The following is a 13,953-nucleotide window of genomic DNA, read 5'->3' as shown; positions in this document are numbered from 1 at the left end:
AAGCACTGTCACGTGAACACACCATAGGGAATGCATTGGTTCTAATAGAAGCATGTTTTTGTGCACATGTATGCATGCACAAAAACATGCTCATGTGAAGCCACCCTGACTCTGAGAAATCTATAGTACAGATAACACATTGGCCTGGTGACCCCCTAACACTAATTCAGGGACCATAAAACTTTCACACCTTTCAATATATAATTGTATGTGTCTTCAGATCTATTCCATAAGCCTGAGGAAGAACCCCAAGTAGGTTATAACATCATGTATTTTTGTTAGCCATTAAAAGGTATCATTACTTGCTAGATGCATAATTCTTTTGACTGCTATTAAACAATTCGTTGGCACCCCCTTAAAGGGAACCTGTCACCTCTAGTTCACCCTTAAAACTAACTTCACTGGCCGACAGGGAATGAAAAATAATTTACTTCTAATGCCCTCGCTTTTCCTAATGAGCTAGTGTATCTGCGCAATCAGGTTCCAAAGTTCTCCCTTGCAGTATGCAAATCAGCATAGAGGAGTCATCTGGCCATGAAGAATCACGCTGAATCATGAGCTGCCAAGCTAACCATGCTCCCTTTCTCTTGATAAGACAGCTTGTCACATCCCTTGTTACACAGTCTATCAAGAGAAAGAGGGCATGGTTAACTTGGCACGACTCTTCTCGACCAGATGTCTCTTCTCTACTGATTTGCAAATGGTGCAGAATAAAATTGGAACCTAACTGTGAAGATATATGGGTTCCTTACAAAAAGAGAGGGTATTAGAAGTATTTGATTATTCATCCCCTGCAAGCTAGTGAAGTTTGTTTTGGTGGTAAGATTATGATGACAAGTTCCCTTTAAGCTTAGCTGAGCTTCTATATAATGCTGATACATTGCATGTTGGTAGGGTTAGTTCTTCTTCTGGCAGAAAGGTACCTGGTGTAAGAACTACTCTTCCTAGATTGCAAGCCACCAGATCATGTTTAGAATAGACACTGAGTCAATAAGGAATAAACAGGCCAAATGTTATCCAAAAGGTGATTTTGATGCAACTTTGCAAATAAAGTCAAGTATAGCAATAAAAATAAAAAGTACCGGTAATAACTACAAAGTTTATCAAACACAAACATTTTATTAAACATATAACATGCTTTCATACATAAGGTGCAAGTTAGTTCTGCACATGTGCATTATCCTGAGATTTATATCTTAACGTTAGAGATATCCTGCAAATTTTAGCAAAATTATATGAATACATAGGGTTTTAATAAGCCCCGGTGTCAACAACTGTCCCCCATAATAAAAAATGGAGGTATCTGTGTAACATTTTTTATTTGCTTTATTTCTAATATACGTATATTAGGGGTGTAAAACTGCATCTGTACGCTTCAGATAGTCTGCTATGCCATTCTATGCGGCCGCCAACCCTCGGGACACAGAAATGCTTGTCTGTATGGCTGTGCATATGCGGTTTCCATGTTAGAGTGAAAAGGAGTAGCACACATCTTAGAAACAGGCATATGCAAGTACTAAAGGTGTACTATATAGTCATCTCTGCGTCCCCCATCTATCAAGAAAATGGGGTCTTTCGACCCTGGATTTGGACTTCAGAAGAAATTAAATTGAAAGGGTGGTCGTCCATGCATGAGGCTCTCTTCTTTGTAGCTAATAGGATTCGGCACATTCTAGGCTGTTACCACAACAGCCATCATCTACAATGTAGAGAGCCACATACAAATATTAGTCTCCTCCTCTGTGGAGTGCTTACTGGGGAAGAAGGGAATCTCCAATTTCCTTAGCGGGTCAGCTACTTTGAGTCTTTAAGTTTAGCTTATAGGGCTCAAAGTAGCTGACAGAGTCTTTTTAGGTGTTATTGCATACCTTAGGAATGGTTTAATATGACAATGTGCCCCTCAGACCTGAAGAGGTTGTGCTACTGTATATCATACTATTTCCTGAGTGGCATTCACTGTATGGTTAATAAACTGCAGCCTTACTACTGCATTAGATTCCTAGGGATGATTAAAGGATATATCCACATTTGAACACCATTACAGATGCACTGATTTCGAGTCCCCCCCCCCCCCCCCATAGTATAGTTTAATAATTACTATTTCCTGTATTAAAATAATTATAGCAGCTAGTGTTTCAAAATTCAGGACTTGTCATTTTTGGAATTCATCAATTTAGGGTCTTCAATACATTTTTTTCAATGCAGTGTTTCAAGTCTCCTGTAAAGCCATACGTGCAGTAAAACAATATAAAAAAAAGTGGCTGCCTGCAGCCACCACTAGGAGGAGCTTAAGAGCTTACTGCATTCTGTTTTTATATAGAGTACAATGGGAGATGCAACTTGGGATCCATATAAGATACATTTCCCATGTATTGAAACTTACCCAACTTAGAATAAATCTATATGCAAATGCAAAAAGCCATTCAAAGATGAACATTTTTCTAGCTATTAATACATTTTGCAAATGAGCTCAGCAACAAATGGCAGGTGCAGAGCAATTGCTCCTAATTTTTTTTGAATACTACATATCAGGGGCGTAACTATAGAGGATGCATGGGATGCGGTTGCACCCGGGCCCAGGAGCCTTAGGGGGCCCATAAGGCCTCTCTTCTCTATATAGGGAGCCCAGTACTATGAATAAAGCATTATAGTTGGGACCCTGTTACAGGTTTTGCATTGGGGCCCAGGAGCTTGAAGTTACGCCTCTGCTACATATCATGTTGTGTCAAGGTGGTCAGCTGAACAGCTTCTTCAGTCTAGCAACATACAGCATTCTTGATCATCCTAGAGGCACTAAACGTACCATAAACTCAAAACATACTCATTTCTTCCCCAGCACAGAAGAAAGGAAGGTAAATGAAAATAGTACTGTATGATAATTTAAAATCCGCCATATCCATCTATAAATATGTATTACCATGCTCAACATAATAAGGTGTATTCATAGCCAACATCTGAACTAATTTTAGAACAAAATTTCCTATCCCTTAAATAAATAATGTAGACGCTTTCAACCAAATATGCATAAAAGAGGGTCCAAAATATCTTAATCTTGATTAATAACAGTGCATGAGCTATTCAGGATTTGCTGAGAAGATTCATTGTACAAACCAGGGTTAAAAGCTTTGAGTACTAAAAGTACTAAAAGTCTTGATACTAAATGGAAGAACCCTGGATGGATATATGTAACTAATAAAGACCTTGTCTAGGAAAACGTGAAAAAAACTGCTACATTTGTCCAGGTAAGACACCCACCCCAAAGTTATACTTACCTGGTCACCACTGTTTCAGAGATTCATAGGGTCTCCATATAGGGCATCGGGAAATTTGTGTAGGAAATAACTATGCATGCATTTCCCAGACTGCTCAGGAAGACCCCTACAAAATCCTGAAAGGGTCATCTGTATAAAGACTTGATGGATCTCTGCAATGGTGAAGGCCAGATAACTAGAACATTAGGAATGGATTGGGTATCTTCCCTCTGGGCAAAAGGGAACGTTTCACATATTTTCTACAGGATCACATCATTATACAATCCTTTTAATACAGTATAGATAAAAGTCAAATCAAAAAGTTTGAGCGAGGAAAAAAATAAACTATAAAGCTAGTACTAAAAATGTAAACTAAGTAAGGACATTGGATGAGAAATGTGGCCCAAGAGCTGCAATCCAGTTGCCCCCGATTGGTAGACTGTTCATGAACGGTGTTTTCTGACTCCTTCACTGTCAGTGGGACCATTGGCAAAGTATTAAAAATGTTAATGTAACATCCCCATGATCAGATCACTGTCCTTCTTTACTTGTCTCTCACAGTTTGACCTCAAATGAAACAGTTAAAACCTTCATTTAAAAAATAAGTCTTTCTTGGTTTCCATAAATAAATTATAAAGTTAAAAATATCAGTCTGGGTAACTCCATCTTTTAAGAATTTGCTTTTAGAGGACGGTGTAATCAGTCTCCATTTTCACAACTGCTGTCCCTGCCACTCCCTCGTACAGCTCTGGTTCTACCAGCTCAGGGATCTGCACCACCGTCCTATCATTAGAAGATTTCTTGCCGGCTTCTAGTCTCTTTTGCAGTTCCGGAACAGAAATCCGGTCCTCAGCCTTCCAGGTCCAACATGCCTTCATAATATTGTACCTGTAAAACAGAGATTCATGTAAGTGCATGCACGAAGATATGGCACAGATTTCTTTAAGGTTTCATAAAAAAAAAAAAAAAAAAACTCAACAGTTTTTTACCATCCTTCTCCATTAGGAAAGAGGCAGAGAGACTACTAAATTGCAAACATATCCATGACATGTATTCCTTGGTAATTTAATATTGTAGAACTGTGGAACTGACTTAATCCCATCCCTACCGCATAAAATAAATATACATCATGCAGTCACGAAGGGAATAAGCAGCAGACTCGGAAGCTAAGTCTACTCCAAACTTGATGGCTATCAGTTGTTTTTGAGAGCAGACAGCCACCGGCAACTGCTGTGATCGTGGCTAGCTCCTATAGCGGCCATTAACTGTTTAAATGCCATAGTAAAAGCTGACTGTGTCTAAACAGTCAGCTGGAGTTGAGGATCCCTCTGTAGCCCCATTGCCCTCCCTGAGATGTGATTTGTGGGTTGCTAATAAGCTAGCATGGAAGCCAGGAGCAAAGTGAAGGCTCCCCGGGCTGCCATACATGAATGTTTATTAAGCATTGCCTGTGGCAGGACTTAATAGGCAACAATAATATAACTATATACTGCAATAGTATAGCAGTATATACTACAAGCGATCAAATTATTGCCATTTCAAGTCCCATATTAAGACTAAATAAAAATGTAGAAAAAGTTTAATTACATTTTCTAAGAAGTTAAAAAAATTGTAAAAAAAAAAATAATGTTCAAACCCCTTCTTTTCCCATTTTGCCCATAAAAATCTGATCAATGAAAAAACATATGCCATTTTTGCTGCATCGTGAATGCTGTAAACACTAATTTCCCCCAAAATTGCAGCAATTGCATTTTTTTATTTCACCCCACTTAAACATTTTTAAAAGTTTTTCAGTACAGTATATGGTATATTAAATGGTACCATTAAAAAAAATACAACTTGTCTTGCAAAAAAGGGCTTATACACCTCAAGGGTACCAAATGTCACACCATTTCTGATGCCATGGCTGCTACAGATGACTGGCTTGAGGCACAACCGAAATCCTTCTTTTTGCATGACTTGCAGAACTTGGAATACCGATATAAGAAGTGTGTTGACATCAGTGGAGAGTATGTGGAATAAATGTAAAGTTTCATCTTCCGATCTCGTTTCTATCTGGGCAAAGCCAAAGACTTATCAGCAGTCCCTCATACGGTATATATGACCTATGTAGAGTATCTATCTTTCACAAGGGAGACAGGGAGAGCAGCTGACCAGTTCACATTATGCAGCATCTGTCATAGAACAGAACGGGCTTTACATGAAGATATATTAAAGTATAATTCACTTGCAAATGATTTGTAGTATAGAGCTGCAAAATTCTTCCTCCTACAGCTGTAGCTGCCTATGTACTGTACACAGCATTACCACGAGTATGGACTCTGTATTGCAGCACATGGAGTCCTTAAAGGAGTTATTCCAGGAAAATCATTTATCACCTATTACTGGATAAGTGATTAATGATTGACTGATGGGACCCTCTGACCATTAGGATGGTGCACTCAGAGTCTGCTAGATGGATGTAGCAATGATGTGCATGTATAATCACCACTCCATTCACTTCTATGTGGCTGATGGAGATACTCAGGCTCTAAGCTGTTCTATCTCCATAGAGAATGAATGGAATTGTGGTCACAAGAGCTGAGTGAACCTAACCTGTAAAACCCAAATTCAGGTTGAACCTTACTAAAAGTTTCGTTGGCGTGAGCCAAAACCTCAAGCCAAACGTAAGTTCATTAAAAACTAAAGGCCCAGTTACACACAAAGATAATCTTTCAAACGATTGAAATCACATTTGTGATCCATTTGCATAAAGTGTTAATGGCCATTATTACTTTATCATCTTAATTTGCATGTAAAAGGGCCTCCAGGAACTGTTTGCAGAGCCCAGCGTGTAATTAATCACACACCCAGCTGTGCACACAGCAGCATTATTCTGCTTCGGCTCACAGTAGAATCCAATGTTATCTGCCACCTCTTGTGGAGATAACAGCATGCGGTCTAGTGAGAGATCTTTTATCTCTAACTAGCTGAACGATGGATTTTAAGTTCACCTTAAAATCATTGTTCAAACAAAAGTACACGATGCCCGCATTTACATGTAACAATTATCGCTCATTTTTTTGTCGTTTGAATGAATTTTGAGTGATAATCGTTACGTGTAAATGGGCCTTAAGAGTCCTGAAACAATAGTGGCGGTGGCAAAGGTATAGCTAGGGTTTCCTGCACTTGGGGGCAAAGATTTGGTTTTGCGACCCCACCAGCACCTTACATCTGAAGTTTCTGGCCTCCCACCAAATCACAAGAACAGGGGTCAAATGTCCATTGGGAAAAATAGCGGTCAGCCAAACAAGCATTTGGCAGACCACTATTAAAGGTGTATGGGCACCTTAACACATATTCATATAACAAAGAATGTGACAGATAAAGATAAAAAACTTGTTACTTACAAATTCTGCCGGCAGCTGGAGGGTCTCTTCATGATGTTACCACGTTGTAAGTGCTGTAAGATATTAGTGGGAGGAACCTCGGGGTAAGGAGGAGCACCTAGAACAGAGAAAATTGCTGTTTAGAGAAAGGAATATGAACAGTACATATATAATGATTAATATTATATTTTACTGCCGGTAACTACTAGCACTACAGGATGATGTCTTCCCCTGTAACTGCGGCTCCTATAGATGCCCCAGTTACAGTGGATAAGTGTGAAATATTAAAAAAAAATTACATTAGGAATATCTCCCAAAGGTTTCATATGACGACACAGGGGACAGATATTAAAATGAAAAAGTTACTAAAATAGGTTAAAAAAAATTACAGAATAAAATAAAAATATATATAAAAAAAAGAAAACGACCCAACGCCAACCTAAACCATCACTATGTCTGCCCTGTAATCCAAGACTATACAAATACAAAATGGTAATCCCATTCCTTTACTTTATTTTAGCGTAAATATACTAATTTTTAAAATAAAATATAAAATTAGAAAAAAAGATTTTTTACCCATAATAAAATGAAAAAAAAAAAAAAAAAAAAAATCGGTGATAAGATGCACAAAAAAAGAAGGAAAAATAATTTTGATAGCTAAAAAAAAAATAGGAACTTAAATGCACCACATGTGTAAAATACCAAAAAGGTGTCTGGTCCTTTAGGACCAAAACACCCTGGTCCTTAAGGAGTTAATTACATAGTAAGGCCTCATTCACACGAGTGTTGTTTTGCACTAATCTGTGCTGCGCAAAAGGCAGCACTGCGTGGATGGGCAGAAAAACAAGTGAACGAAGCTTTGTGCCAATTGCTTTCAATGGGGCCACGGCTACTGCTGGCAGCCCAATTGAAAGCAATGGGCTGCAGGCACCCCCCGCAGTAATTTTCGGGGAAGGGCTTTAAATATAAGCCCTTCCCTGAAAATTATTCCTAGCTTGTGTAAAAAATAAAAAAAATATATACTCACCTCTCCACCACTGTCGGGGCTTGGAGCGCCTGCTGAAAGAACTGTGTCTGATTGTCTGAGTGCTCAGCCAATCACAGGCAGCACTCAGCCATTAATTGAATGACAGCTGAGCACTGCCTGTGGTTGGTCACAGCACTCAGCCAATCAGACACAGCCATTTCAGCAGGCGGGGATTTTAAATCCCCGCCTGCTGAAAGAGCTTCAGAGCAGTGCAGGGGGACCAAGCGGCTAGACGCTCTGAGCCCCGACAGCGTCAGACAGGGAAGTGTGTGTGTGTGTGTGTGTGTGTGTATGTGTATGTGTATGTGTGTATGTGTATGTATATATATATATATATATATATACACATATATATATATATATATATATATATATACATATACATATACATACACACACACACATATATACATACATACATACATACATACATACATACGGCCACCGGCAGCAGTGACGGCCCCATTCAAAGCAAGGGGAGAATCACTGTCACAGTGTTCAGTGATGAGGGGACTCCCCACCGGGAATATTTACACGCACCATGGACCTATGTGCACGCATGTCGTATCTTATGCAGGTGCTTATATGACAAGATGCTCCATGGACACACAATCACCATCCAGCACAAACAGATGAACACATTAGTTTAACATAATATTTTTCTACTGATACTTTACAAATCAGTGCATTTTAGTAGTAATGAAGAGAAGAAAATAAAACCATGAAGAGAAAAGCCATCCTTACCCAACGTTATTATCTCATAAAGCAGAATTCCAAAGGACCATCTAAAAGAGATGCAAAGATGTCATTTTAGAATAATGGAGCTGTATGCAGAGAGGTTCACATGAAAATGTGAACATAAATGGTCACATACAACAGTACAAACAATTTTTTACAGGTCAACTAGTACAAGCAGTCGAAAACTTCCATGAAGTCTAACAAATAATTTGTAAATAATTTGATAAGTAATAAAAAAAAATGTGGCAGCTGGTTGACTTCAAGTGGGGTTATTCTCATGTTCAAGGCATTGTTGTACTAAAGTAATTTCACAAACATTGTTTTGGGGTAAAAAGATGCAACTTTTGTGACACTTTTTTATGAAGTTCTTTTCTTAGGAAAAGCCAGATGTAGATTTGAAGACAATGGGAAATATAAAGGAAGGCTTCTACTTCTCCTTCCTGCTGGGTCCACTTGAGGATTTTGTTAAAAAAAAAAAACTACATCAAAAAGTTGCAGTGGTGTTTTTCTAAAAAACACTATGTATAAAACCACCTTTAAAGGTCCATCATTGTGCTACAACCTGGTTTCATAGAAGAATTCTTTCAGAGCTTTCCAAATATTTTTTACCCCACTGACATATATAAAGAATATACAGCAGTTGTGGGATATATATTACATGACCACAAATGCCCTACTAGGCAAATGGACATGAAGTAGGAACTACACTAAGAGCCTTACCCTCCCTCGATCTAAGCTGGGTTGACTGCTTGTGAACTTTTAGCTTACTCATATTGCAATCTGGCTCTCTGCATTCCACCAGGGTGTAATGGTGATTGAGTTTATCAGATGGTGTATTTTTGGCTCACCTTTCTTGTGCGTTGTGTCTTTGTACATTTCTTCTCTCATCTCTGTGATTTTAATTTAGTTAATAGTGAGATAGTGTAGGTTCTTACGGACGCGTGGTGGCCTTGCCGTGGCCCATGAGCTTATGTGTCTTGGCCAAAATGCAGACTAACACCCACATTTATCAGTGTGTGTTTTATTTATTTTTTTATGCAGTTGGTTATAGATGCTGAGCGAGCCCGAGATGTCATGCCAGTGTGGTGCATTGTGGCGATACAAGGCGATCCACTGTTTTGCCGGTAGGGGTTGTAATCCTGTATGGTTTGTCGCACTTAACTGACCTCCTTGGTATCAGTTCACATGTGCAGTCTATGTTTGTTAGCAGTCACCCCTCCCCTGATCTGAGCTGGGTGACTGCTCATTAGTCTGCACATGAACATTTAGCTTACTCATTCCTATCTGGCCCTCTGAATTCTACCAGGGTCTAATGGTGATTGAGCCTGCCCTGCAGTTTATCAGATGGTGCATTTTTGGCTTTGTTTTCTGTGAGTTATGTCTTTGTACATTTTTTTCTCTCACCTCTGCGATTTGGGTTATATATTACATGACTACAAATGCCCCACTAGGCACATGGACATGAAATAGGAACTCCACTAAGAGCCTTACCCTCTGGTGATAACAGCTATATATTAATATGATAACTTATAAAGTAGCTGAGCGAATAAGGAAGTAGTAAATGTTATCCATGTTCTTTCTTAGACACCGTATACAATGATATCATTAGGAAGATCATAGATCTTCTTTCTAGTATTACAAAATGCCATATTAATGTTGTGCAAGTCAACGAGAAACGTCAGCAATAATCAAGGGCACTACACTGCAATCTTGTATGTTGTGGTAAATTGCCATTTGACATGGCTACATTCCAAATATGTGGTAACTGACGCAACTGTTAGCATCAGGTGCTCTACTGTTCAATGGACACCAGTAATTAAATTGCATAACAATTCCCTATGTAACACTACCCTGCCATAATTGTTTTCTTGCAGCAAACCAACTGGTCATAACTTTATCGCTAAATGATCAAATTACTTATTCATTACTTATAAGGGTCATTTCCATTTGTCGTATTATGCCACATACAATACATACAGAGGCACCCCACTCAGAGTCAAGAGCCACTATGAACATGCAGCTCTAGTTATGGTGGGTGTGGACTGTCCATATTATATGCTCCTGCATTATTTTGAATGGCTGGCAGGTAATCCTTTAGCAAACCTCAGCTTTCCCTGATAATAGCAGCTGATTGTTGGGGACTTTTGACGCTCTACTCGCAGCGATCAGCCACTCAAGAGGCCAGCTTTTATTTAAAAAGGAGTTGTCTAGATGGGAGATATTCAAGCGGACTTACATATCAGATTTCTCCGTAACAGACATGTACAGAAGTTGTTCAGGAGACATCCATTTCAATGGTCCAGGACGTCGAACAGGATAACTCCCTCTTACATGCATATCACATGCTCCACCCAGTCCAGTCAGTTTTGGCGTTAAGTCATGCTGGATGAGAACATTTCGGGCTGCGACATCTCCATGCACTAAATGCCGTTTATGTAGGAATTCCTGTGTAAGATAGCAAAAGAAGATTAGGGACAATATAATAAAGAGGATAGGACTCCACCCCTTGACATAATCCTGGCATTGTATAAAGCACTACTATGTTAAGAAGCAATGATCATGCTGTATATGGCCATCTAGAAGAGTGCTTACACTCTCCAGGAACCTTGACATACAAAGAGATTTGCCAGCATAATGTATAAGACATCATTTCCTATTGTTACACAACCCTTTCTGCCAGAATTAGGACTGTGGATGATCCCCACTATCTGTGGCCGTCTTTAGAGAAATTACAAATGTTGCAATATCGACTGGTCAACTCTGAAGTTGCACTGACTAACATGTATTGCCTATGCTGTGACGTGCACTAGGGGCCTTGTGTTAAGTGTTAAGGCAGCGGAATGCAGTCCTAAGCTCTCACTTACGACCTGATGTTTGCAGGTTCAATGCCCACATGGTTCAGGTAGCCGTCTCAAGGCTGACTCAGCCTTCCATCAGAGGTCGGTAAAATGAGTACCCAGCTTGCTGGGGGTAATAAACAAAAATTACCTGAAAACGCTGCTGAATAAGTTGGTAATATACGAATAACAAGTCCCTTTCCTAGTAATCTAGTTGGGATACGTTATGTCAGATTGAATGATGACCATTATTGGCCTTTTAGGCAGCATTTTCTAGACATACGATATGACGTGTGACCATGTTATAAATGCATGGGCCAGGATCACCAGAGCCTTGCTTAGCGGCTGCCTACTCTAGATTATAGAGAGCGGTACAGAGTGGAGGACTTTCCTCTGTGAATCCATGTCCCCTAACAAAGCATGTGGACAGGGATTGTCCTTATGTGGACAGCAGCTGTACATTTAGTTATTCCATTCATCTTTCTTTGCACATTATACTGAAGACAATCACACTCCCTAATTTGTTCAGCTTGTGTTTACTTAAGTAGGCACTGCACTTTGAACAAACATGTACTTAAGTGATAGCCAATCTGATAACTAGCAAAATTGAAACTCACTTTATTTGTCTAAAATTACGTTTTTGTACAGAAAAATTACTCTAAAGTGCTAGCCACTAGGGGTCCCCCTTCTTCCTAACTTGCTGTCCACTGCCTGCTGTCATGTAAAGTTTGTCCCTAGTAACAGAGACATGCAAATGGAGTAAAGAAAGCAAGGGACCTGCGTCCTTCTGTCTCAGATGTCCATAGTCATTTATGAAAAGGAGGAGAAGAGTGAATTGCTGGAGGGAGACAGCGGCAGAGAGGCTCACACAAAGATGTGGCTGCACTGTATCCCACCCCACTGCTGGTTTTTCCATCTACACTGCTCATGACTGCTGTATAAAGTCCTCCATGATGCTGATACTTTTAAAGATGTGCTATAAAGAGACAGGATTCTCTAATCTGTGTGCAGTGTACATCTTTGCAGCTAGTCTTCACCCTCCAGCTCTGGGAAAACTGAAAATTAGAGATACAGCCTGCAGAGGGGAAACCCGATGATACAAGTCATATAATGGCCAGAAAAAGTGTTATTCCACATGGAAGCCTATTCTAAAACATCACCTGAAAGTGTGGATATGCTTTAATGGAACTCTCCAGACTACCCTTATATACTGTGCTACATTTAGAGCACAACTTGAAGAAGCATATGTACAGAGGCTGGCCTTATAATACAACCCATTTAAACTAAGCAGAGCCTCACTTGGTTGTGTATAATATATAACATAACATATATTAGAAGATATAACAAGAAAATTATTTTGGACTATGCCAGACATACCAGTGCTGTCAGGATCTGTAGTGCTATTGTATAAACTTGGCACTCAGTGATGTCATAAAGTATTCCATCCATCGGCACGAAATCCTGTTAAATAAATTACTTTATTTCACTGACAATAATAGACGTCATCAATAAACAAGTCTTTGTATGAGTAGTCTGGGGGGAAAGGTGTGTGACATTTTTTACAATATGTAACATTGTGATCTGTGGCCAGGGAATTTCCCACTAATTGCCAGCTTCCTTGTACATCCAGTTTTTCCAATTATCTTTCTGCGTACATTGTATTGAAACCCTCTGCACCATCCAACAGCTCCCTGGGGCAAGTTAACTATTGTACTTAGGCCAGATTTTTTGCAAAAGGTGCACCTGTTTTTCAGCACATTTTGTATGCATGTTATTTATTAAGGGTTTGCCTTAAAGAACTTTATTTTATGACACAGTTGACACTTTAGTCTATAAACCTATGGACATGGTTAAAAGGAACCTGTCACGTCCCCACAGCACCATAAACTAAGTCATAGTGCTGTTCCCTTTAAGCAGAGTGTAAAGGTATGTTCACATGGAGGATTTTGACATTAATTCTACACCAAATCCGCACCATATCCCCCCTTATTAATTTGAATAGGAATCCGGATTTTTCCACTGCGAATTTGAAATCTGCATTGTTGAAAAAAAAACTCAAACTAGTGACATTTCAATTCTTCATGCAGACCCACACGGAATCTACGCTGATTTTGCGCATTCACAAGGGCTAAATTTGCCCATGGATCAGTGGCGGCAGAAGTATGCAGCTTAGCAAAGGACTTCTACCTCAGTTTTAGAAGCAGAATTTGCAAAATCAATGGGCTTATTCCCACTGCTATGGCCATGTGCTGTCCAACAAATCGAATGGAAAAACATCAGACAGCACATAGATGCCATCTGTGTGGTGTCTGATGTTCACAGATCCCACACATTTCATGCCCCATGTTCATCTATGAGAACAGACGAGAAAAGGACAAGCAGTAATTTTTTTTTTTGGTCCAAGTAAAAAATAGCCTAATTGGCCTTCTAAATGAGTCTCCAAGCCTTAACTATTGATGAACTATTCTCAGGATAGGTCATCACTAGTTGATCAGCGGGGTTCACTGTCTAGGATCCCTGCCGATTAGCTGATAGAAGAAGTTGCAGCCTCTTCCCAGGTCTGTGATGTCACATTCATTGGTCACATGGTCTGAGAGCAGCTCAATCCCATTCAAGTGAATGGACCTAAGCTGCAATACATGCCACTACAGAAGAAATGCATAATGGCCCTTGGCTTCCCTGGTGATAACAGCTCATTGCCAGGAGTGTGAAAAGGCTGATGTAGCTAATCA

At 39.5% G+C, this 13,953-nt stretch overlaps 2 protein-coding genes across 2 annotated transcripts in view; one reads left to right on the top strand and one right to left on the bottom strand.

Annotated features, from left to right (window-relative positions):
• Positions 1-1,099: 1,099 nt before the first annotated feature.
• STYK1 (serine/threonine/tyrosine kinase 1) overlaps positions 1,100-13,953 on the bottom strand; it is a 36,901-nt gene continuing 24,047 nt past the window's right edge. The window contains exons 6-10 of the mRNA XM_066600846.1: positions 12,599-12,682; positions 10,621-10,829; positions 8,391-8,431; positions 6,641-6,737; positions 1,100-4,139 (exon numbers count right to left, since the gene is read on the bottom strand). Of these exons, the coding sequence (XP_066456943.1) occupies positions 3,935-4,139; positions 6,641-6,737; positions 8,391-8,431; positions 10,621-10,829; positions 12,599-12,682 (636 nt within the window). The 3' untranslated portion in view covers positions 1,100-3,934. The remainder of the gene's footprint in view (positions 4,140-6,640; positions 6,738-8,390; positions 8,432-10,620; positions 10,830-12,598; positions 12,683-13,953) is intronic.
• The window catches only part of LOC136626101 (synaptonemal complex central element protein 3-like), a 79,579-nt gene continuing 69,592 nt past the window's right edge, over positions 3,967-13,953 (top strand). Inside the window, exon 1 of the mRNA XM_066600848.1 lies at positions 3,967-4,158. The gene's annotated coding sequence lies outside the window, so the exon portion shown is untranslated. The remainder of the gene's footprint in view (positions 4,159-13,953) is intronic.

Source organism: Eleutherodactylus coqui, chromosome 4 (genome assembly GCF_035609145.1).
Source record: "Eleutherodactylus coqui strain aEleCoq1 chromosome 4, aEleCoq1.hap1, whole genome shotgun sequence".
Taxonomy (NCBI): domain Eukaryota; kingdom Metazoa; phylum Chordata; class Amphibia; order Anura; family Eleutherodactylidae; genus Eleutherodactylus; species Eleutherodactylus coqui.
The sequence above is the reverse complement of the archived record's forward strand: the minus strand, read 5'-3'. Positions and strand labels throughout refer to the sequence as shown.